General features: G+C 35.2%; 2 protein-coding genes across 2 annotated transcripts in view; one reads left to right on the top strand and one right to left on the bottom strand.

The window, feature by feature from the left end:
- LOC120417351 (beta-1,4-glucuronyltransferase 1) overlaps positions 1 to 25,946 on the bottom strand; it is a 128,241-nt gene that overhangs the window by 93,512 nt on the left and 8,783 nt on the right. The gene's annotated exons all lie outside the window — the stretch shown is intronic.
- On the top strand, positions 22,401 to 23,384 carry LOC120417359 (inactive tyrosine-protein kinase 7-like). Its single transcript, XM_039579373.2, has 2 exons — positions 22,401 to 22,762; positions 22,821 to 23,384. Exons 1-2 carry the CDS (start codon positions 22,690 to 22,692, stop codon positions 23,351 to 23,353), a joined length of 606 nt encoding a protein of 201 aa, XP_039435307.1. The 5' UTR covers positions 22,401 to 22,689; the 3' UTR covers positions 23,354 to 23,384.

Genomic DNA, 25,946 nt, shown 5'->3' with positions numbered 1-25,946 from the left:
GCGCAACAAAGCAAGCCTCGCCGACGACGACCAACGCCTTCTCTGATTGATTCAGCCTTCGCCGTTGCATGAGTACCGCCCGGTACTCATTGTTTGCGCTGATGAGTGCGGATTTCAGCTGTCAAATTCGGCGTGCTCTATTTGACGCGGACGCAATTACAGGAAGTGGCCGGATTTGCTAACCCACTCCTCGCAGAAATGTGATTGAGATCTGCTGCGACGTGACGTTTCGGGCCGGGGTTTGCCGAATTAATGGCTTAATTTGATTGCGCTGTGCGGATCATTTCCTCGGCGGCCTTGAGTGAATTCTTTCACTTTCGTTCCGCGGAAGCTCGTCAAAGCCTGATGAAACGAGACGACCGACGATGACGCCATGATATCTCCGGCTTTTTATCTCATTCGTCAAGTGGTCAACCATAAATCCGCGCAGAGTCGACCAAATTACTACCGCCGTTCGGATTCAACGGGGTTCCACCAAACCTGCATTGTTTTCCGTAATTGCATGCAAATGTCCGCATATCCGCACCTCGTGGCTACTTGGATGGGTTTACCTGGTCAACCTGGCAACCAAACAGCGGCCTTCTTTGACCCAAGAGATTAAAGCCATGCAAAACCTGTGCAAATTTAACTCAGTGTGTGTCGTGCATTGTATTGTTGAATGCGGAAAGATTGCAGCATCTCCCAGACGACAAGTGCAGTGTACACGGTGATGACGATAGTCAGGCAGCCATCCAGCGGCGGCTTAAGCTAAGGTTAGTCTCGTGAAAGGTCACAGCGTTATCCCAGAGTGCATTGTGGTTGGCACGGTGGAAAATGTCAACACGTGGTTCGTAAGAAGATTGGCACGATTTCGGTATTGAAGGAAAACGATTGATAAGTGATCCAAGGAGGCCAAGGGCTTACATCTTGAATGATGAATTTTATATTTTTTGTACGAGGATTCGCCTAGCTCATGTTCAATGTCTAGGTGGGGCCAGACAATGTCCAGTGACCTCGGAACCGAGTTTGCTACTTATTATACATTTAGTTGAAGAATTGAATTTGTAATCCAAAATTACTTTTGTGAAATTTTGTGAATTTTTAACATTCGTAGTTTGAAAGATATCGCCAATTGTAAGTGAGGGCTTAATCAGTAATACTTAAAATATTTTGTAAAATTTTCATTCAGCAACCAAAGACGGATCAACAACGCAATTTTCAAAAAAGAAATTGTAGAGAATTTTCTTAGTTATTTAAAAATACTTGTTTGGATGTGGACAAAATTGAACACAATTTTAATATTTTTCCGAAAATTTTGCCTAAAAAACGCTGCAATTTTGTAAAAAAAATCAATAGTTCTTTTCAATTGCATATTAAAATCTGTTGAAATTTTTAAGAGTGATTTTTCAAAACATAAAAAAAATTAAACCAAATTTCAACATGGCCAAAACTTATTTCTTAAATAACATGAATATTATATTTTTTGATAATGTATTAAATACTCAAAAAAAATATCACAAATAATTTAAATTTTCACAAAATACCGTAATTTTCGAAAATTCTCAAATTTTTATCATTTGCAATACAGATATCAAAAGAAGGATGATTTTGTATGCATTTTCCCTGAATTAAAGTTTTTTTTTTTTGTAAAAAACTAAAATTTTTACAATGGTACTTTTTTCGAAAATATAAATATTTTCATAATTTGCAAAATGGGTTTCAAACTAAGCGAAATTTTGTATGCGTTTTGACTTCACAAGAGTATTTTTTTTTTAAATTCTAAAATTTTCATAATTTGCAATAAAGGTATGAAACGAAGCTAAGTTTTGAATGCATTTTCCCTTTATTTGAGTTTTTTTTTTTTTGAAAAATTCTCAATTTTTCACACAATACCGTACTTTTTCGAAAACATTAAAATTTTCATAAATTGCAAAATGGGTATCAAACTAGGCGATATTTTGTATGCATGTTCACTTCACTAGATATTTTTTTGAAAATACTAAAAATTTTAAAAATACCGTATTTTTTCGAAATTACTAAAATTTTGAAAATTTAAAATATGGGTATCAAATGAAACAGAGTTGTGTATGCATTTTCCCTGTATTTGATTTTTTTGTGAAATACTTAAATTTTCACAAAATACCGTACCTTTTTTAAACACTTTAAAATTTTCACAAAATACTGTATTTTTTTGAAATCTTTTTATTAGGGTTTGCTAAATTTTGCATGTATTTTCACCTAATTATAGTCTATTTATAAAATACTCAAATTTTCACAAAAAACCGTAATTTTTCGAAAAAGCTAAAATTTTTATAATTGGGTCCTAAAATGAAGCTTAGATTGCAGATATTATTGTTTACAGCGATAAAGCATATTTTTCTGAGTACAATGACCCTTTGTACGACCACAAAGAGTTTAAAATGGATTTTAAAATCAATTTTGAAAAATAAACCTCACGGTCCTTCTTGACAGAAAAGCTCCTACTTGACAGCTCGTTCCAAGGGGACCATAGTTGATCCATCGAAAAAATCCAGTCAAAAAAAATTTTTGCATTAAAATGAAAAAAAGTTATCAGAAATGGTTTTTAATCATGTTTTTTACCGTTGTACATAAAAATTTACATAGGGCTTTAGTACCCAATTTGCAACATGGGTTTCAAACGAGGTGAAATTTTGTATGCATATTAACTTAACAGTTTTTTTTTTTTTTTTAAATTCCCAGATTTTCACAAAATACCGTATTTTTTCGAAAATACTGGAATTTTCATTATTCGCAGGAGTTCTATATAAATCTAATCTAATTTTTTTTGAATTTTAGCTTTTTAAGTGTTCAATGTCCACCTCTCTGTGCTCATTGTTAAACTCTACCACCGACTTTCAACTCAACTCTGGGCCACCACCAGACTATATCCCTCTGAACTCCGAGTCCACTACATTTTCGGTGTCAACTCTCGGCCGTCTCGACGTTTCGGTTTACACTCTTCCTCTTCCGTACAATAAATATCACCACGTGCTCAAGCATAACATGACTTTTCTCCCTACTCAGAGCTGACTCTCGCGTTGACGGCGACGATGTTGATGCGAATTTGATGCTCGTTTGATATGCAAATCAGCCTTCTGCTTCTACTCGCTTTGGGTGAAGTGATGCTGCGATGCTCTGCACCTAGGGTGCATTATTGTGTGAGCCAGTCGCTGTGGACAGGTGTATGACTGTGCCAAGACCTACCTCCACCAGCTTGACACGTTGAAGGTGCACGTTCCGCGTCAGGAATGCTAGGGTGAAGGGCGCTACTTTTGGCCTATCTTTGGCACAAATTTCATGAAAATGTTGAGCTTTCAAAAGAACATGTCCGTACCATACCGTATCCTAACTTTATGCGATTACGAATTGATGTTCTCTCGCGTTGAGCGCACATAAACGGATTAAAAGTTCGTTAGCTAAAATGGTGCAACATAGCTAAACACGTTTTCAAGGGGAGCGTTGACTAATGACGTGACTTCGTTAAGGCTCCACCCGCCGTCGTCCCTCGCTTTATGATTTAACGACGAATTTAAATTAATTTTTAGGGGTCACTTCGTCACAAACTGCAGTCTTATAAATGTAAGGTCCTTAAAGGTCCAAATAGGACAAACTTTTAGGTCATAGCAAAAATTGTCGGATTTCAGCTGGAATTTCAGTTCCGGGTCCGTAAAACATTCAGGAATTCGACCTTGTGTTATGACCCACATTTTCGACGAACGCGCCCACACCAGTTTTGCGTCAAATGTCAGACAAGGTGTGGAATTAATGCAAATTTGGCGCCAAAAGTGTGTACGGATCATGGTCAGCGGTCGCCCAACTTTCAATCATACATGTTTCAAATTTCAATTCTTCGGAACGACCATACGACCTTTCCAAACGTTACCCCCGTATGATGCAAGCCGCCACCCATTTGGATCGGTGAACAACCGGTTTTTTATTCTGCAAACAAACAGAAACGTTTGTATTCAATCGCTTTGGGTTGTTTTTATTTCTTGTTTTTCCACATATTTTTTTCACTTTGTGTTGTGAAACGGGGAGTGGGCCACACCGTCGACGGTGGCGATAGTGGTGGATCTGGGCCAGAAGACGGTCTGGATCGCGGTAGCTATATCGGCGATGGTCACCTCACCTCCCTCCCCCAATCGATCGGAAGTGTGGGGAGGGTTTTGGGAGTGGAGGGGAAATGGGTATAAGTGACGATTTCCGCATAACGTTAGCACCTCGTGCGTCATTTGGTGGGCGGGCACGGAGGGAAAAGTATTGTTTGTTGGGGAATTTTATTCATTGACAAGTAAATTTATTTAGATTTATCCAGAGAATATCAAAAGTTCTATTAAAATTAAATCTTGTTATCAATTCACTATGCACAGTTTTTTATTTATTTTGTGAAATGTTTCAATCCCATTTTAAAAATACAGTTTTGCTGTATAATTTTTAAAAAGACGTCGTATCAAAAATTATAACATTTGTGAATTTTTCAACACCTCTTTAAAAAAATAATTACAAAATTTTAGAATTTAAAAATCTCATTTAAGGACGACTAGAAACACTTATTTTAGACATTTTCAAAAGTTGGCCTAGAATTTCAAATTCTTTTTTTTTTTTTGAAAAATGCATAAAATTCCAAAACAGTTTCGATTTTTATCATTGAAAATCGAACCAAAAGTTTCCGAGATATCAAGGGTTAAAAAATAAAAAAAATACTCATTTTTTTATAAAAAAAAACAGCAACCAACTGAACATTGTAGGAGTTACTCAGCTTACTGGAAAAATCTTTACAGAGGTCAAATCAGTCGATTTCAATTTTGGAAGTTGTTCAGACAAAAATGGTACGTTAAAATTCGAAAATCTGTATCTTTTGAAGGTTATTTCTGATCGATTTGATGTCTTCGAACAAGTTTTAGGTTAATGAGGATCATTCAGAAAAAATGTACACGTTAAAAATAAATAGCTGATTTTTGATTAACTTTTCTCACAAAAAATCCGTTTCTTAAAATCGGTGTATTTGAATTTTTGAGATTTTTGAAATGGACAAAAAACCCGCATTTTTTGAGCCATAGAAAGGTATGAACAGGCAGCCGAGTCACGATTTTTAAAAAAAATGTATTTTTTTCTAAAAAAATAAATCTTACTCTAATTTTTTTTTTAACTTCTGTAATATAAAAGCAAACCTGCAATTCAAAAGGACATTCAAGATAAAGCCACACAAATGTAATTATTAAATGAAACATTCCAGTTTTTCGATTTTTCAAGTAGAGCCCATGATTGTCCTGAAAATATTGTTTTAGAATAGTCGAGAAAATTTACAATAAAATTGCCTAAGAAACATTGAAGATTGAACCTCTGGTTGCTGAATTACAGCAAGAAAAAGAAAATCATAACCTACAAATTTGCCAAAGACACTAAATCGATTAGAAAATCCATTCGCAAAGTTTCATTCAAATCATAAAAAAAAAATCACGAAAAACGGGAAATTCGAGAGAGCTACTAATTTAGCTAAATTTGACAAATAATGTTTCATGTTTTCGAATGTATTTTTGATTAAATTTAAAGTAACTTTCATTTCAAGTTGTTGCCTTCATCTCACTCTTCAAATTTCTTGAAAAATTCAGGGGGCAAAATAGATTTGCCTAAAATTTTCATTTTATTTAAAAAAAATATTATAAAATTGATTGCCAAATATTCTGCATTATAACTGCATTATAACAAATTTTGAATGTTGGTGCCACAAATCGATAAAAGACGTGAAACTTGAAAAAAAAATATTTTCAAGAATTCATTGATTTTTTAGAAAATAAAAAATTAAAGAGTAATCTATAATAATAGATAACGAATTTTGGACCATTTTTCCAAATTAGTAAAATAGAGCATGACATTTCAAATTTCGCATTTTTGTGAACACCAAAAATACCCGTAAATGCATTACAAAAAATAAAGCGGCTAATGCGTTGCATGAACCGAAGAGAGGATTCTGAGAATAGATCCTTTTTCACAGAATATAAAAAGGAGGAAGGATGCATGTACATACTGTACCAAATGTTCCAACTAAAGAAATCCAGAGTTTTTTTTTTGAAAAGGTCCTATGAACTATTGTCTTTCATATGTTTATAGGACATGTTCAAAAAAAACTCTGGTAATGTTGTTTTGAAATGAAGCAAATAAATAAAGGAAGGAGGACATTTTTAGATGAATTTTATTAGATATTCGTTGAAAAGATCCACAATTTCAGTAATAATATTTTTATGGTTAACTATCCTATTTTTTCTCTCAGTGCCCTTACTCCCTTCTTCACAAAACGGAAATCGGTCATACGCTAATCGTTTGACCAGCAGAACCCAGTAGTTTCAGTGTGTCTGTCTGGTGCAAGCCGCCAATCAGCAAACCCATCCAAAAGGTTTGTTGTTCAGCCCCGCAGGCCCCCCTTCAATGTCTGGCTCAATTATTTTCTCGTAAGCACGTTTTTTTGTTTTGTTTGTTTTGCTATTTACACCGTTTTTTTTTTTTCGTGGTAGTAAATATAGTAAAAGCGATTGAAAAGTTGTTGTTCTGTTTTTTTTTGTTGCTTTCTCGATGCACACGCGTGGTAACTTGATATATTTTAAGGTGTAACTTTTGAAAATGGTTTATAACTTATGTTTCATAACTAAAAAATAAGTGTTTTTGTTTACAACAATTTGATAAATTCCAACTACTTGTTGGAATGAACATACATCCGTAAAAAAAATGTTAATCGACTTGTTCGATAAAAAAAAGATATTAAAAAACAGAAGAAACCCGCCCAGCAAAAGCACGCAAGCATTCATTTCCGCTTGTTTACAAATTGGTCCGTGTAATTCGAGAAAGCATTCCGCGCGAGCATCAGAAGCCAACCTAGCATAAAACGCATCAACATAGGCGGAGTAGGCGGCGGCCGCCGGTGGTCTGCGATTAGGGAAATTCGATGCGTCATCCGTTTGCTGACGGCGCGATCCGGACTACTTGGATGATCTGCGCGCACTCTTCGAGAGGGCTCTCGAGGCTTTTGTTTAGAAGTAGAAAAATTTTATGAGCGCACCCTTTTAGTTGTAATTAATTATAACGGGGGTTGGGTTTTCACCTGCGTCCAACCAGCCCCTTCCTTTTTGGTGTACCGTTTTGCCTAGACTCTTGAGACGCTCAAGTTGAGAGGTCGATGATTAGTGGCTCGCTTCATGTCGCTCCCCCCTTCGGCTTAATGCAGTTCAAATGATAGTGCCGGCGCGCAAACGAGAGCAGTCTAATTAGGGCTTTTAACTAAATGTAAAACTAGTCTGCTTAATTATCGTTTTTGTTTTTGGTTCGCGTTTGCATCAGATGCTTTTTGAAGTTAAGACGAAAGTTAATCGATTTCTTCTGAGTGCATTCTCTTCCTGGAGAAAGTTGACGGCTCGTCAAAGCATTTTAAAGTATTAAGATTTTATTTTTATGTTTGGTCTTCAAAAAAGTCAAAACATGGCGACACAGTTGATGATGATAAATGATTTCACTTTAACGATTTCCGTTATTATAAAAATGTTCTTAAAATGGTTGAAAATCAAGGAATGGCAGTTTTTGATTTTTTTTAGTAAATTATTATTGTATAAGTAAATATACATTTCAAAAAGTTTAAATTGAACCTTTTTTTGGCCAAAAAAATTAACTATCTAAATTATACAAACTTTTTAATTAAATTCAAATTCTCTCTTAAAGATTAATATTTATAAGTTTATGATTTTAGTCTGCCAGATTCTTCCAGAATTTTTATCGGTACTTGGCCACATTTTATCAATTTTGATCTGGCAACGCTGGTCTTTTATTGAAAAAGCCTTATTACTAAACAATTAAAATCACTTTGAAGAAAAAAAATGAACACTTATTGTAGCACTTTGGATAATACGTTTTTGTTCAACATCACCTTCCAAAAAAAAAGCTATTGCGGAAGGGTGACATGAAATTTGGGTACATTCTTTTATTACGTAACGCCAAAATTTTGATTTTTGAACCCGCTCTCTCCTATATTTTAACAAACGTCCATACAAATTTAAAAAAATGTTTGGATCGTAACACGGTCTTCGAAGCCCTCCGCTGCGTTACGTAATAAAAGAACGCTTACTTGGCTTAACATTTCGATCAACATAAAAACATAAAGTTATTTAAATTTTAGGATTTTTTTATGAAAAAAATGTTTTTTCAAGAACATAATTTTAATCTTCTACATTTTTTGCTTGATATTTAAGAAACTCTCCAGATTTTCGCAAATTTTTCTGCATTTTAAAAATTTGTATTTTGGGATTTGTTTATAACATTGCGCATGTATCCCAAGAAGAGATATTCAAATCAAGCTTACTTTTTCAAAAGGTTTTATCAGCATACACAGTTAAAATTGTGTTACACTTCGAGCGTGTAAAATTTAGGTTAAATATTACCTTTTTTATAATGTATCATCTTTTTATAAATCATCAATTTAGGTCGAAAAAAAAATATAAAAAAATCAAGAAACTGGCAAAGAGGTTAAACATTTTTTTAAACACTAAACATTTTTAGGGGTAAAATTACACATTTTTTATCAAAAGAGATGTACTCATTTCCAAATAAAATATTTTTTTTTTATACCGCGGAAGGAAAACCACGGCGCATTCGACCTTTTGGAAAAGTACTCTAGATTTAACACTATATAAGACAAAAGAGTTCACTTAAAAACAACTTCTTTTAAGCTCCTTTTTGCAACTGTAAATAAAATTGTTAAAAAAAATATTTTCTTGTTTTATTTTTTTTTTTTTTTGGATTGTGAAAAACTTGATAAGACAATATAATAAAATAATCAAAATGCTGTAAAAATATCCCACAGTCCTTGCCTAAGAAGATTTTTTTTCGATTTTTTTTAGCATTACCGGCAGGGTTACCAGGGCTGAATCAAAAAAAAAATCTTGCAAAAAATCTGGGAAAAACCTGGCAAGCCACTTTTCTCAAAGTAGTCAAAAACATTGTGCTGAAAATGAACAACATACATCAATTTAACAAATTCTGGAAGAAATAGAAGATCAATTTTTTCAAATTGCCACTCAAAAAATCTGGCAATGCCAGATTTGTCTGGCAATCAGGTATCATGATTACAGGGTTCAATAATGGAACATTTGTGATTTTTTATGATTTTTAATAAACATATCTAAGAATTTTAAAATTAAGCTTGACATATTAAAACAAATACAACACTTGATTTGGACAACTGAAAGTGTTCGGTTTGATTAAAAATTTTGAAAATTCTTATAAAATCATTTCAAAAAAAAAATTCTTCGGGATATCCTTTTCGAAATTAATCGAATTATTTTTTTTAATACGCATTTTCTAAGACTCTTTCTTTAGTATTAGTATCATTGATCCATAAGGCCAATGCAGACATTTTTCAAAGTTTTTGTCCCTCGGCTCTGAACAAGGTCGAGGGGAGAGGCAAAAACATAGAAAAAATTCAAAAATTGAACCCAGAATTTCAACATTTCGATGCAAATGCATAATACAGAAGTACAGCGGGTTTACAATCATTCATTTTCAAAAATTCCTGAAAAATGTGTTTGCAGAAAAAAATCTTTTCACTACGAAAATTCACCAAAAATGTTTAAACTACACTTGGTTTTTTTTCAACATATTATTTTTTTTATTTATGGACTGTTTTTTAGCCATCCTCTTACCAAATAAATAGAGCGATTTTCTATTGTTTAATTCTCACCATTGTTGTATCACTCGAAATTATTCAAATTTGACGTACCTAAAATAAATAAAGAAAAAAGAAATTAGTACTGAATATTTTCAAGAGATTTCTTATAACACTCATAAGATCCTAACATGTGAGGTTTTTAACCAATTAATCCCAATCGCTCTAATGAATCAAATGTTTCCGTTAAACAGAACAAACTGCTTATTCTCATCACCCTGTTTAAACATTTTTGTTGATTTAACCTACATACTTAAGCCCAATTAAATAACCATCAAATGCAAGTCACGCAAAGTCCAGCTGCTCATTGATAAAGCAGCAAAACCCCACAAAAATATTGTCAAACAAACAAACTACGCGACTACAACCGTCCAAAACAGCCCATCCTGTCCGATGCAATTAAGTCATTTTGTACAGCAATTTACCTTCAAATTACGGCGGGCCATAAAATCGTTTTACTATCTATTCAACACAGCCCGGTCGATTCGCGCACTCGTTCGTCGTCAGGGAAAATATAAAAACACTTCTCACCGAAATTGCCTCAGCTTAGAGAAAAGTGAATGAATTCACACACAACGGCTGCGCGATCGCAAACCACTTTAGAAAAAAAGGAGGCACAACACGACCACCCCCTCCGAAAAAACAACTCAAAAACGCTCACACGCCAAACCACGGTACACCATGAATGGCGCGCAACCCTCCAAATTCGTCGGCTAATAAGCGCTGCACCTTATCGCGCGGTCGTCATCAGCTTCACGAAAAGCAGCAACCTCGACACGTGAAATTTTTGAACATCCGAACGTGACATCTCGCCGCGATCGCTGGGCGAGACGAAACCGAAAATGAAACTTGCTGCTGCTGAAATGAAAGGGAAATCTCGCACGCCCTCCGGTTGGGGTAACCCTGGCGGGGCCAGGAGGCGAAAAAGTAATGGTCAAAAGTCATAGTCAAAAGTTGTAGTCAAAAGTTGTAGTCAAAAGTTGTAGTCAAAAGTTGTAGTCAACAGTTGTAGTCAAAAGTTGAAGTCAAAAGTTGTAGTCAAAAGTTGTAGTCAAAAGTCATAGTCAAAAGTCATAGTCAAAAGTCATGGTCAAAAGTCATGGTCAAAAGTCACAGTCAAAAATCACAGTCAAAAGTCATAGTCAAAAGTTGCAGTCAAAAGTTGCAGTCAAAAGTTGCAGGCAAAATTTGTAGTCAAAAGTTGAAGTCAAAAGTTGCAGTCAAAAGTTGTAGCCAAAAGTTCTAGTCAAAAGTCATAGTCAAAAGTCATAGTCAAAAATCACAGTTAAAAGTCATAGTCAAAAGTCATAGTCAAAAGTTGCAGTCAAAAGTTGTAGTCAAAAGTTGTAGTTTAAAGTTGTAGTCAAAAGTCATAGTCAGAAGTCAATAGTCAATAGTCATAGTCAAAATTCATAGTCAAAAGTTGCAGTCAAAAGTTGTAGTCAAAAGTTGTAGTTTAAAGTTGTAGTCAAAAGTCATAGTCAGCGTCAGAAGTCAATAGCCAAAAGCCAATAGCCAATAGCCAATAGCCAATAGCCAATAGCCAATAGCCAATAGCCAATAGCCAATAGCCAATAGCCAATAGCCAATAGTCATAGTAGAAAGTATTCTTAGCTGATCGTTTTTTTTTTTTTGTTGCAACCGGGCACTTGAGGGTTAACGAAGCCCACCAGAAGTCAACCAGTTTGGCTCGAAAGCTCAAGCATGCTCGATCGGTGCAGCTCGGCGAGCGTCTTCCAGCGTCCTCTTCTCCGTCACCGTCTTCCTCGCCGGTGCACTCTGGGCACATTATTATGTGCTTACGAAGTTGCACAGGCCGTTATTATGCGATCATCGTACGGCAACGTCACGATGTGGCATTCCAAGCTGTGGGCCGATTTGATAACAGTTGCATTGTGGGTAATCGTCCGATTACCCAATTTAGAGGAAGATTAGTTCAAAGTTAGCTGTCAAAGCCAATCAAAGTAGTCCGGATGCTCCAAAGGACTCTTGTTTTAACATTTCAACCCCACTTTGAACGACCCCATCCAAGAAGGCCAAACGCTCTAGGGTGCCTCAAAAATCGCTTGAACTTTGGGTCCATGGCACTCTGCGATGACTGCTGGAGAAGAGCTCGCGAAACAAGGTTGCGAAAAAAAATATCGGTGGGAATCCGCTGACTTTCAGCCGAGTCAAGAGAGAACGCGAGCGCGCGAAAATAAACAAAAGTGTTGCTTTGAACGTAAACAAACACGCGAGTTGGCAACCGACTTGAAAGTGATGCCAGAGCGTTTGACAGCTCGCGAGTGGTTCTCGTCAGCGGGGAGAGTACACGCTGAAGCAAAGACTGACAGAAAATTTCAATCAAATCAAATTCTGATTAATTATTGGAAACAAATCAATCTGGTTGAACACGCTTTTCTCACCACAAGATTGACGATGTTGACGTCGAAAACACGTAAACAAAAGTTGCAATAATTTTCGGATGGCGCAGCCATAAAATTGCACTCTTAGCGAAACTTCACAACAACTGTGCAGAGTGCTGCCACATTCCATTCATTTCGTACGAAATAACCGGCAGTGCAGCAGTGGACCATTTCTAGAGCTCCGCCGTCGTCTTCTTCTTCTTGAGCATTGCGCTAGCGAGTTGCTGCTGCTCTCCGTTGCACCAAAGCGACGACCGGACCAATAATACTCACTTTTCCGCTCGAATTGCCACCATTTCCTGCCACCAGAAGGGGGGATCAGTGAACACCGTAACAAAAGTGAACCTCCGGTAGGGCGAAATTGGACACGTTAAAATTAAATTGCCAAAAAAATGCATTTATACAACGTTTAAATTTTTTACTTAAAAAAATTAACACAAGAGCAAAAATGTGTAAATGTCAGTGCTTTGATATCTTTTTTATCTTATGACCTAGTATCCATTCGACCTTTTATCCATTCTATTTTTGTCCACGTTCGACCATTTGGCCTTTCGACTGTTTATCGACCACCAGATTTCGATTTTCAAATTCCCGTTTTTTTCCGGAATCTGATGTAAGTATAAAAATACCTTTTGAACGGTTTTTGTTATATATTTTAATTTCTCAAGAATGTTTTCAAAATTTACTAAACCAAAACCATAATTTTCAAAATGTTTAAGATATATTGTTTTGTCATGTAATTTTTTTTGTAACCAAAAATTTAAAAATCGTTAGGTTTTGAAGAATTATCTAAACCGTCACTGAGAAAAAGGAAATTACATTTAAAATACATAGTTAACAACATTTACGCAAATATTCTTCATTTTTTATGAAAAAAAAAATAGTGTGAGTTCAAGAAGAGCTATTCTTCAAAAAATTATCCATTTCTTTGAATTTTTTGATTGAATCAAATTAGTTTGCCAAAACATTCTGATTAATTTCTCTTTTTTTTCCTTTGCGGTGTCAGTTGACGTCTAAACCGTTTGTGATCCATCTCGACATTAATTTCTCTTCGACCAAAAATGTCCTTTTGCAGTATTAGTCCGTAGAAATCTAGAAAAAATTTTGGCAGCTGAACAGGAAAAGCGCTAAGAAAATATTCGAAAATCGGTATCTTGATAATATTTCTCTGATCGAATCTTAGCTACCCGGGCAGACGGTAATAACAAAATTAATAATATTTCAATAACAAATCCTGTTAAAATAACAAAGAGTGTTATTATTTTATCCTGAAGTTCAACCTCAAGAAGAAAAAATAATAACAGTTTCTGATAAAATAACAAAATTTGGTATTGAAGTGATATTACATTGAAAATGTTTAATAACACGCTAATAAGAGGAAATGTTATACATTTCAAAAACTCTCCTAATAACAAAATTTGTTATTCGTTCGGTATACTGACTTAGAAAAAAAATTACCATAAATCGCACAAATGGAAAAGTTTCTAAGTGTCCATAACACAATCTGTTATTATTTTTTCTTTTGTTAAATATGTTTAGATCTTTGGGATAATTTTGTCTAATTTCGTCGGGGTCATTATTTTGGCCATGAAATGAATCCTTAAGCTAAAATTATTCTAAAAAGTTAAAATTTTGAAAGTTGATTTTTTTTAATTATTTGATATACCCACTAAGGGACTTTGCTAAAATTGGCTAGAACTATGGGATAATTTTGACCAATTTCGTCGGGGTCATTATTTTGGCCATGAAATGGGGTCCTTAAGCTAAAATTATTCTAAAAAGTTGAAGTTTTGAAAGTTGATTTTTTTAATTATTTGATATACCCCCTAAAGGACTTTGTTTATAATGGTTAGAACTATGGGATAATTTTGACCAATTTCGTCGGGGTCATTATTTTGGCCATGAAATGGGGTCCTTAAGCTAAAATTATTCCAAAAAGTTGAAATTTTGAAAGTTGATATTTTTAATTATTTGATATACCCCCTAAGGGACTTTGCTAAAATTGGCTAGAACTATGGGATAATTTTGACCAATTTCGTCGGGGCCATTATTTTGCTCATGAAATGGGGTCCTTAAGCTAAAAATATTCTGAAAAGTTGAAATTTTGAAAGTTGATTTTTTTAATTATTTGATATACCCCCTAAAGGACTTTGCTAAAATTGGCTAGAACTATGGGATAATTTTGACCAATTTCGTCGGGGTCATTATTTTTGCCATGAAATGGGGTCCTTAAGCTAAAATTATTCTGAAAAGTTGAAATTTTGAAAGTTTATTTTTTTATTATTTGATATACCCCCTAAGGGATATTACTAAAATTGGCTAGAACTATGAAGTAATTTTGACCAATTTTATCAGGGTCATTTATTTCACCATGAAACGGGGTTTCAAGCTAAAATTAATCCGACAAAATTTACTTTTGAGAGTTCATTTTTTTTTTAATTTTGTTATATTCCCTAACGGAATTGATTTATTTATTTAGAATTTTTGATGTGTGAATAACAAAAACTGTTATTATTTTCACAGAGCCAGGAAGTCGGAGCTGACGTTGAAGTTTGAGCTGGAGTGAGACCTCGGAGACTGCATCGGATTCAGCAAATTTTCAGCATCTTTTACTTGGAGTCGGAATCTGTGAAGTCGGGTATTTTTAGAGAGCTGAAGTCGTCGTTGACGTCATATCCTGCATCCAGAGTCGAGTTGTCTTCAAAGTATGGATTCAAAGTCGCTTGGAGGTACCCGACTCTGCAGCCCTGACTAGTACAGAGGAGTTATGGCAACTGCAGGTTTATTTGCAAATTACAAATAAACCAAAACAATAACTTTTTTTGTTATGGAGACATACCAGTTCAATAACATTTTTTGTTTTTATGCTGCTCCACCTCTCCGCACAAAATAACAAATCTTGTTATTCCTTCATGATTCCTTCTGTGTTATTGGTTTGTTATTGCAATAACAACATAATAACAGTTTAAGTTATTCTTCGAGCAAATCTTTGTTATTGATTTTTGTTATTTTAACAACTAATCCGATCATCCCAATAACATATTTCGATCTTCTCACAATATCAAAAACTGACCTTCCCAAGTTATTTCCGTCTGCTCGGGTAAGTTTGATGGTTTTGATGGTGTGGAGACAAGGGCCGTCCGGCATGCTATGAATTCTAGAACAAAATGTAAAAGATTACTCTTTTTCACATTTCCAAAAAAAAGGAATTGTTTGGATGCTTTAATAACACAAAATGGTCGAAAATCAATTGGCCGTGCAGCGATTTTTCAACAATTTTTCGTTTTTCGAAATTTATTTTTCTTTATTTTTCAGAAACAAAATCTTTGGCTTTTTAACATTTTTATAACGAAATTTTCAGATGAGAATCAAGTTAAAACCAACGAGAACTTAATTTTTGGATGATGCTGTACACAGAAAAAAAAATTATGGTAATATTCATCAGGAAATGGTGACAGATTTTGTGTCTAAAAAAATTTATAATATTACATCATAAAATGATAAATTTCATCAGTTTCTTGTGAATATTCCTCAGGTTCACATTTTTACACATTTTTTAGGTAATATTACTCAAAAAAGTGGTAATATTTAACCTACCAAATTTTTCAACATTCCAAAATTCAACTTTTTTTTGTTGTGTATCCACCTAAATTTTATTGTTAGTATTGAAAGTGTTTTTTTTTAGAGTAGAACTCTGAAAACATTTATTTTTTTTTAAATATCAGACGATTTGTAATGAAGACTGGATTTCAATTTAAAAAAAATGTGAAGATATTTTTACTGATGTCATTTTTTATATTAAAGTCTAAATTATGAACACGATTTTTTAGGCATTTTGCTGTAAAAAATTTAAGCAATTTTATGAGGTATCAGCCATCCGTCTGTGAAAATTAAAAAATAGGTATCATTTTAAGTAAAAAACACGAACAAAAAATGCTGTCACTAAAAAAAATAAAAAATACACTTAAAATTATTTATGTCTTGGGGGACAAAATAAACATTTTGGGAAATCGAAATTTCATTATTAAGAAAAACATTTTGAAATGGCTTATACAACTTTTTTTGAAAATTTCCAAATTTTGCTGCTTTTTTTACATTTGTTTGCTGGCCAAATCTCAGCAACAAAAGGCCGTATGAACAAAGTTTCAAATAGCTAAATGCAGGGAGTTTCCCCAGCTTTCAAAAATGGGCAAACATGGCCACTTATTGAAATATGGAAAAATTGCGACTTTTTTCAAAAAAGTTACCTACATCTTGAAAACGGTGCACTATATCTAAATTTCACTAATTTGATTTTACATTGAAAAATTGAATAACAAAATTCTTGAGCTTTTAATTTTTTTGTTTAACAAAATACTATATTTTGAAAAAAAAAAATCATTACTTAGTTAAGAGTTAAGCCTATTCTTGAATTTTCTAAAAAGACGGCATTACTTGGGCATTACAGTAAAACTTACAAAAAATAAAAATATTTTGCTGCAAATCTTTTTTTTTCAATAAAAATTGTTTTTCAAAATCAATTATTATTTTTTTCCGTGTAGTCCTCATCCATATAAACAACTTCGCCGAAGCACCATATCGATTTTCGAATTTTCCCATAACACTTTTGTATGAACAGCTGCCAAATTTGTATGGAAAATGATAAGGACAAACTGTTGGTTCAAAATGGCTTCTTCGAGCCAACAGAAAGCCCCCAAAAAGTATTAGCCTGATGAAAAAATGCAAAAAACGCGGATGGCCGAAACCTCAGAGAATCGCTCATTTAGCAAAATCTCTTCCAACTACCCGGGCAGACGGTAATAACAAAATTAATAATATTTCAATAACAAATCCTGTTAAAATAACAAAGAGTGTTATTATTTTATCCTGAAGTTCAACCTCAAGAAGAAAAAATAATAACAGTTTCTGATAAAATAACAAAATTTGGTATTGAAGTGATATTACATTGAAAATGTTTAATAACACGCTAATAAGAGGAAATGTTATACATTTCAAAAACTCTCCTAATAACAAAATTTGTTATTCGTTCGGTATACTGACTTAGAAAAAAAATTACCATAAATCGCACAAATGGAAAAGTTTCTAAGTGTCCATAACACAATCTGTTATTATTTTTTCTTTTGTTAAATATGTTTAGATCTTTGGGATAATTTTGTCTAATTTCGTCGGGGTCATTATTTTGGCCATGAAATGAATCCTTAAGCTAAAATTATTCTAAAAAGTTAAAATTTTGAAAGTTGATTTTTTTTAATTATTTGATATACCCACTAAGGGACTTTGCTAAAATTGGCTAGAACTATGGGATAATTTTGACCAATTTCGTCGGGGTCATTATTTTGGCCATGAAATGGGGTCCTTAAGCTAAAATTATTCTAAAAAGTTGAAGTTTTGAAAGTTGATTTTTTTAATTATTTGATATACCCCCTAAAGGACTTTGTTTATAATGGTTAGAACTATGGGATAATTTTGACCAATTTCGTCGGGGTCATTATTTTGGCCATGAAATGGGGTCCTTAAGCTAAAATTATTCCAAAAAGTTGAAATTTTGAAAGTTGATATTTTTAATTATTTGATATACCCCCTAAGGGACTTTGCTAAAATTGGCTAGAACTATGGGATAATTTTGACCAATTTCGTCGGGGCCATTATTTTGCTCATGAAATGGGGTCCTTAAGCTAAAAATATTCTGAAAAGTTGAAATTTTGAAAGTTGATTTTTTTAATTATTTGATATACCCCCTAAAGGACTTTGCTAAAATTGGCTAGAACTATGGGATAATTTTGACCAATTTCGTCGGGGTCATTATTTTTGCCATGAAATGGGGTCCTTAAGCTAAAATTATTCTGAAAAGTTGAAATTTTGAAAGTTTATTTTTTTATTATTTGATATACCCCCTAAGGGATATTACTAAAATTGGCTAGAACTATGAAGTAATTTTGACCAATTTTATCAGGGTCATTTATTTCACCATGAAACGGGGTTTCAAGCTAAAATTAATCCGACAAAATTTACTTTTGAGAGTTCATTTTTTTTTTAATTTTGTTATATTCCCTAACGGAATTGATTTATTTATTTAGAATTTTTGATGTGTGAATAACAAAAACTGTTATTATTTTCACAGAGCCAGGAAGTCGGAGCTGACGTTGAAGTTTGAGCTGGAGTGAGACCTCGGAGACTGCATCGGATTCAGCAAATTTTCAGCATCTTTTACTTGGAGTCGGAATCTGTGAAGTCGGGTATTTTTAGAGAGCTGAAGTCGTCGTTGACGTCATATCCTGCATCCAGAGTCGAGTTGTCTTCAAAGTATGGATTCAAAGTCGCTTGGAGGTACCCGACTCTGCAGCCCTGACTAGTACAGAGGAGTTATGGCAACTGCAGGTTTATTTGCAAATTACAAATAAACCAAAACAATAACTTTTTTTGTTATGGAGACATACCAGTTCAATAACATTTTTTGTTATTATGCTGCTCCACCTCTCCGCACAAAATAACAAATCTTGTTATTCCTTCATGATTCCTTCTGTGTTATTGGTTTGTTATTGCAATAACAACATAATAACAGTTTAAGTTATTCTTCGAACAAATCTTTGTTATTGATTTTTGTTATTTTAACAACTAATCCGATCATCCCAATAACATATTTCGATCTTCTCACAATATCAAAAACTGACCTTCCCAAGTTATTTCCGTCTGCTCGGGTAAACCCGGGCAGATACATTTTTGCATAAGGGTTTAATAACAGTTTATGTTATCATAACAAAATTTGTTATTGGTCTGATATTGGTTGAAAGCCAAAACAACTTTGGAATAACATTTTTTGTTATGGAAGAATACCGCCAACTGTTATTGGGATGATCGGATTATTTGTTAAAATAACAAAAAATAATAACAAAGATTTGTTCGAAGAATAACTAAAAATGTTATTAGTCTTTTATTATAATAACAATCCAATAACAAAAATGGCATAACGACGAATAACAAATCTTGTTATAAATAACATAAAATGTTATTGGCCTAGTATTTCCTAATATCAAAAAAATGTATTCCTAAGTTATTTCCGTCTGCTCGGGAAGCAATAAAAAAATTAAAAAAAAAAAATAAATCATCTAAAATAAATTAACGATTTTATATCAATTGCTTAGTTTAGTCTGAAATCATTTATTTGATTTCAAATTGAATAAAAAATTAAATTAAAAATGAAAATTGATAAAAAAATTAAAATGTAATAAAAACAAACAACAAAAAGACTGTCTTAATTTTTCAGTGTCCTTTCCCTCAACTCAACACCAGATGCACTTCTTCCACAATACGTCGTCCACACAAAAAGGCAACTTTTCCTGGTCGAAAATTTGCTACCGCTGCCAACTTGCGGTTAAATAATAATTAAGTAATATTTGCTGCCCTGAACGATTGGCCCCGTAGTTGGCGATCGTTCAAGAAACGCAACAATTGCGAAAAAGTTTTATTTTTTTTTCTCCGTGTGGTCAAGCAGCGAGGATGGATGCTCTTTTCGCTCCGAGTATGTTGGTTTTGGACTTGAGTCTCATTTTTTTCTACTACTTCTTACTTTGCATAATACCTTGTAATAATAGAGGAAGGCACTTCTCTTCTCTTTCCACTTTGGCACACTGAAGAAGTGCTTATTAGGTAAGTTATGCTTGGCCGCGGTTGCAAAATATTTTCGGTTGGGCCCTTTATAAAATGTGGTCGGGATTATAATAATATGCGAAATTGGGGCCCCGGAAACGTTACATTAATAATAGAACAGAACCTTAAAAAAAGGAGAACGGTGAAGAATTGCTTTGAGTGGTCTTCAGAGCAAAAAAGAAAAGAAAAGAACATTTGAGCCTGCCAGTTTATGAGCTGAGAACACGAAGAGAAGGATCCGATTTGCGATAAATTATTGATCAAATTCAGAACCATAAGTTCAAAGTCGCACACACACACGTCAATTATCTGTTGCTGGCCGTGAGTTTTTTTCTCTTTTTTTTTGGAAAGGAAGAAGAAATTGCTTTAATTCGCCGTTTGAAGCCAACGCGGAGGGTTTTTTGAAAGTGGCAGGCCACGTTAGAAACAGCAGCTAAAATGCGCGAGAATTGAAGCAACAAATCAGAAACAATTACACCCCAGAGCTTTGCGGGCAAGGCCTTTTCTCTCCTTCCCCCCTCCACAACGCTTAATGACCCTTAAATGTCAAAATGGACAGCTGATGGATTGGTGCAACTGGTTGTGTGGATTGAAAGGGCACCAGCACTAGCATGTGTTGAGGGGGGAGAAAATTGATGCACGAATCGGTGAGAACAAACACGATATGATATTTGGTGAATGGTTCTTTCATAAATTTGACGGAATTGGATCGCGGATCTCTTTAAACAAAACTCCAGATTCAGTTTGTTTCCCTTTCCGAAGGCTAACTAAGTTATCAATAGGGGACTAACAGTCATTTTTGGCAAGCTAAACTTTCCGACCAATTCTCATCACTTTTGCAATTTTTCGCTATCAAAACATCATTTTTAAAGAAATAAATTTAAATAAAAACTTTTTGTTTGATATAATTTAAGGTTTACCTGCAGATTTTTTGCACACTGTCAAAAAATCAACAATTTTTTTCATTCTACATATTTTTTCAAGTAGTTTTCGGCCTTTCTAATCAAATCTAATCTAATTTAATCATTTATTAACATTTGTAGTGCGCCATTACAATACATTCAAACATCACAAACGCTAAAGCGGCCAGGCCTACTGCGTTAAGTTTTCCGCAGAGATGATTCGTTGAAGTGGGTTGAGTTTGAGCACGGCTCACCAACTGAAATCAATCTAAATGCATTTTTTTGCATTAATAATCATATTTAGAGCGTTTGGGATCGTTTTAAAAATAATTTGAATTTTTATTAAATTCCCTTGCAAAAACATATTCTTTTCGCCATAAAAAAAATTCATCAATACCTAAATATTTTGGAAGCTAATGATTGCAAATCATCTGGACAGTAGGGTGACAAAAAAAATGAAATTTTGAAACGCAAGGGGTTACACCCTGGCTCAATTTAGGCAAAAATAAGTAGCTGTGCCAATTTTTCGACAAATCGGTTACGGTTTAGGGATCGCTATTGATCGTTGAAGTTTGTACGGGAAAAGTCCCAAAAATGTATGAGGAAAAACATCGTTTTAGTATTTTGGCAGCAGGTGGCGCAGGTCTCGCCAAAAAAATTACAACTGTGAGATTCTTGTACAAAATTATTTTTTCGATTTTTTTAAATATTTTCTCTTTTTGAGCAACTTTTGTTTTACAAAAAACTTTACTTCCTTGTTTTATATTTTTATAGTTTCATTTTTAGTATTCTAATTTGCATTTATCTTGTTTAGTTCATGTACCACCTCCTATCATTACGTTTTGCCTATCTTTTTTTGTTCATGTTTTTACAGTCACCTTTAAATTTTTTTGCTTGTTTTTCACATTTTCTGCTATAAAATGGCATCATTACCATTTAAGTTGTAAATAAATGCGTAAAGGCATAGTTTGAAGAAAAACTACTGCATGCTTCTTTTCATTTAAAATATACGAAATGGTTTTTTTACTACCACAGCTAAAGCTTACCCCTAAATATATGACATTATTAAAAACAATGGCAAAGTCACATAAAACAAGTAAAACTTCCAACTCATAAATTTTCTCAAATTTCTAGAGTTCTTATTTCCAATTTTTTAAATCGAACCCCGCCTAAATGCGGATTTGGGTTGTAGAGGGTTAAATTAAGTTCTAACTGAAAAAATGGAATTTTGATTCTTTGAACAATTTTATACTGAATTTTATACTAAACATATTTTGACATATTTTTTTTATTTGTTTTTGAAACACAATTCCAAATAATATCTTAATAGGATCCTAAAGCCCTATGTAAATTTTTATATACAATGGTAAAAAACACGATTGAAAACCATTTCTGATATCTTTTATAATTTTTAATGCTAACAATAAATGGACAAAACAACATTTTTTAATGGATCAAATTTCAAAATCTACGGTAAGTTGACGTTTCCTTATCAAAGGTAAACAAACAACTGCATAGCAACGCCCAGCAAATTTTTTAAGTTTTTTAAGCAACCTATCTGTTCTACGCAACTCAACTATTCTAAGCTAAGTGATTGTAGGGAGGCCATGACTTTTATAAAGCGTTTTTTTCCAGTTGCTTGATCAGTAGTCCAACGTCAATCACACCAATATCACCCAGCAGCGCTCTGGAATTCATGACTTGCTTTGACTCAGCGTCGCTCAATATTCAAAACATTCCATTGCATCGCAGTCTACTACGACCTTGACTTTGGGCGGTGATAGCGCCGCCGCCTGAGAATCGACGTTCACGGAAAATAACTTGTAAATATTTGCCACTTTCCAGAACAGCTCTCGGCACGACCGCTCTTTCCGTGTTTACAGTAGGAAATGTAAATTAAAACGCGCTCACGTTCTGGACACCATGGCCAAATTGATGGAATATAATCGAGGTGGAGGAAAGCGGTGATCAGTTCCGATTGTGACTTCGTTGCGGAAACATTTGAAGAGTTGTTTTGTTCGAATTTGAGATGCGAAAGATTTTGGCGGTGATCTTGGTTGGGTTGCTCGTGAGGAGATCGCTTGGACGGACAGTTGGAGAAGGTATGATCATTAGGGTGATCGTGCGAGTTTGGTGATGTTAACTCTGTGATGTTTGTAGATTCCGTACATAGGTACGATGTAATTTTCGGTACCAAAAACGAGCTTCTGTGTGACGAACCTTCAGCCGAGATTCGAACCGAGTGGAGACGAACTGATGGGAGTGATCTTCCCTCTGGATCTAGCCAACACAATGGTTTACTGACGATCGAGCCAACCGGGTACGATGCGGAAGGCCACTACGAATGTGTCGCCCATGCCTCGGGAAGTACCACTCAAACCGTAGTAGTGAGAGTCGTTCTTAAGGTGATCGTTCCACCGAGGATCACGTTCAGCTTGAGTCCTCCGATGTCGAAGGTTCGACCCGGTGACAAAGTGGCCATTATGTGTAACGTCAGTGGAGATCAGCCGTTCCTGGTGTCGTGGCACAAGGCAAATTCGGAGAGTTTACCCGCTCGGGTGACGGTCAACGGGCAGTACTTGGAGTTTCCTTGGATTTCCAAAGAAGACGAAGGACGGTACATTTGTCGAGCTTCGAACAGGGCAGGGAATGCGACGAGGACGGCGGAGATTAGGTTTAGGAGTAAGATTTAGATGTTTACAATAAATTGTACAGTGAGATTAACCAGGTTGGTATTTCTTCAACTAAACCATCACAATACTGTTGAATAACAGTCGATCTGCAATCGAACCGGTTATCTAACCCTCCCCAGATCACGACAAGAACCCAACCTTACTAATAACAGACGAGGTTGAGTCTCTTCCTCGAAGCATTTCGCGCCAAACCTCGCTCCGCCGAACCACCGTAACTTGGACCACAAACAGTCGATCGCCGACGCCGCCGTGATTGAATTAACTAAATTTGCAACAAAAAAGAAGCTTAAACTAAAATCAAGAAGCAGCCCCAGCCACCAAATTGCCCCGATCGAAATAATATCGGCAAAACCTTATGCAATTTTCGGTTTCCAGGCCATCTCGCGAGCGCGAAATTGATTAAAATTTACCCCTCGCGCGCCGACTTGGAAAAAAGAGCAAATTCTGAAAAAAAGATTCCCGTTTCTGTTTGCTCGAAGCTCTGTGTAGACTCGGTGGCTTCTTTTTTCTCCCCCCACCAAAATCTCTTTCGTTTGCGCTAATTGTTTAAAATCAATTTGAAACGTGAAAATTTACGGTACGTTCACAAAGTAATGTAAAGCGAGTGAGGGAAAATCGAGAGTGAATCCCCGCTGAAGGCTGAGGAGCACGCGATCTGTGGGCCGCGATAACAGACTCAACACTACTGACTGCAGAGAGTTGCGGGGAAGAAGATTTGCAGAATCAGGTTTTTTTTTTCGTTTGCTTCGAGGAGCATTGTGGCAGCATCTCTGTAGCGAGAAATTGTATGGAAAGTGGATCGGACAGAGAGCTGTGTTGCATGGGCAATAGTTAACAGACCGGCAAATTTAATTGTTATGTTTAAAGGGAAGCCGCCAAATTGTGAGCTGGTTTGTGGAAATTGTCGAGAAAAGCGATGTTCAGCGATTTGACAGTCGTGCTTTGCTCTCAGAACTGTCAAATTTGTGAACGTTTCCAGGCAAGCAGGCAACTCTGTTCCAGTTCAAACTTTCCCATAACTTCACAGCCGGCCCTAAACAATAAATGTGAAGTGTTAAACCATTTCCTCCCGTTTTCTCGCATCCAATTACCAAAACTTTTCCTATCAACCAAATCCAACCACCTTTCAGCGGCATCGTTTCTTCTCATCTGCCGCAACCTGCTCAAAAAGATGTGTTCAAATGCAGACTTTCATCACAGTAGCACTGCGTTGCCTATCGTTGACGGCTTCTACTCGTTCTCAACACCCGTCTTCTGAAAGGGGCCGCCTACTACCAGGCCCCCGCCGAAGATCCCACTTTTTCAAGAGTTAGCACTTTTTCCCATTAGTTCTCTGAAGAAGAAAAAAAAACACGCACGTGCCTACTTTGCCTACCCGATAGAGCCGAACAAGCTTTTCTTTCCATTTTTCTCGAGAAGTGTGTTTGTTGAGGTTTGCAAAACACTGCCGCAGCCACAACCGTAGTGAGTGTGTTTATGATTTATTTTTAGAGTGTACCCCCTTAATGGGGTTTCGAGAGAAGCTTAAAACGAAGGTGCCGGCGCGAAATTGCTCATGTGCATACGGTGAAATATGGGTCGCGGTTGCAGTTTTTGTTTTCAAGTTGAGTTTTAATGGCATAAGCGAGCGCTACTTGAGGCGGTGGTAATTGTTGTGTACTGTCAAAGTAGTACTTAAGAATATAAGTGGCCATCAGCGATGGGTCACATCAATTTTAGTAAAATGCAAAATTAGCATTCAACAATAATCGTTCGTCAAATATTGTAGATGGCTTTGCCTGTTTTTTTTTTTTTGGTTTTTTTTTGTCTTTTTTGTCTTTTTTGTCTTTTTTGTCTTTTATGTCTTTTTTGTCTTTTTTGTCTTTTTTGTCTTTTTTGTCTTTTTTGTCTTTTTTGTCTTTTTTGTCTTTTTTGTCTTTTTTGTCTTTTTTATCTTTTTTGTCTTTTTTGTCTTTTTTGCCTTTTTTGCCGTTTTTTTTTTTTTTTTTTTTGCCTTTTTTGTCTTTTTTTTTTTTTTTTTTTTTTTTTTTTTTTTTTTTTTTTTTTTTTTTTTTTTTTAGAGTTGGAAAAGAGTCGCGCGATTGAAAAGTTGTTTTTTTTTTGTCGGCTTCGTTTCGGGCGCGTTTCAGAAGTGAAATGGGATGATTGCGGGAAGAGGAAGAATCCCGGATGTTCGAGAGGCTTTGCCAGTGTGTGTGTGAACGCCGCAGAGGCACACAGAAAGGAGCGAAAAAAGAATCGTCGTTAGTTGGAAAAGAGTCGCGCGATTGAAAAGTTGTTTTTTTTTGTCGGCTTCGTTTCGGGCGCGTTTCAGAAGTGAAATGGGATGATTGCGGGAAGAGGAAGAATCCCGGATGTTCGAGAGGCTTTGCCAGTGTGTGTGCGCCGCAGAGGCACACAGAATGGAGCGAAAAAAGAATCGTCGTTAGTTGGAAAAGAGTCGCGCGATTGAAAAGTTGTTTTTTTTTTCGGCTTCGTTTCGGGCGCGTTTCAGAAGTGAAATGGGATGATTGCGGGAAGAGGAAGAATCCCGGATGTTCGAGAGGCTTCGCCAGTGTGTGTGTGCGCCGCAGAGGCACACAGAATGGAGCGA

This window comes from Culex pipiens, chromosome 2 (assembly GCF_016801865.2).
Source record: "Culex pipiens pallens isolate TS chromosome 2, TS_CPP_V2, whole genome shotgun sequence".
Taxonomy (NCBI): Eukaryota; Metazoa; Arthropoda; class Insecta; order Diptera; family Culicidae; genus Culex; species Culex pipiens.
Note: the sequence above shows the minus strand (reverse complement) of the source record. Positions and strands in the feature narration are given on the sequence as shown.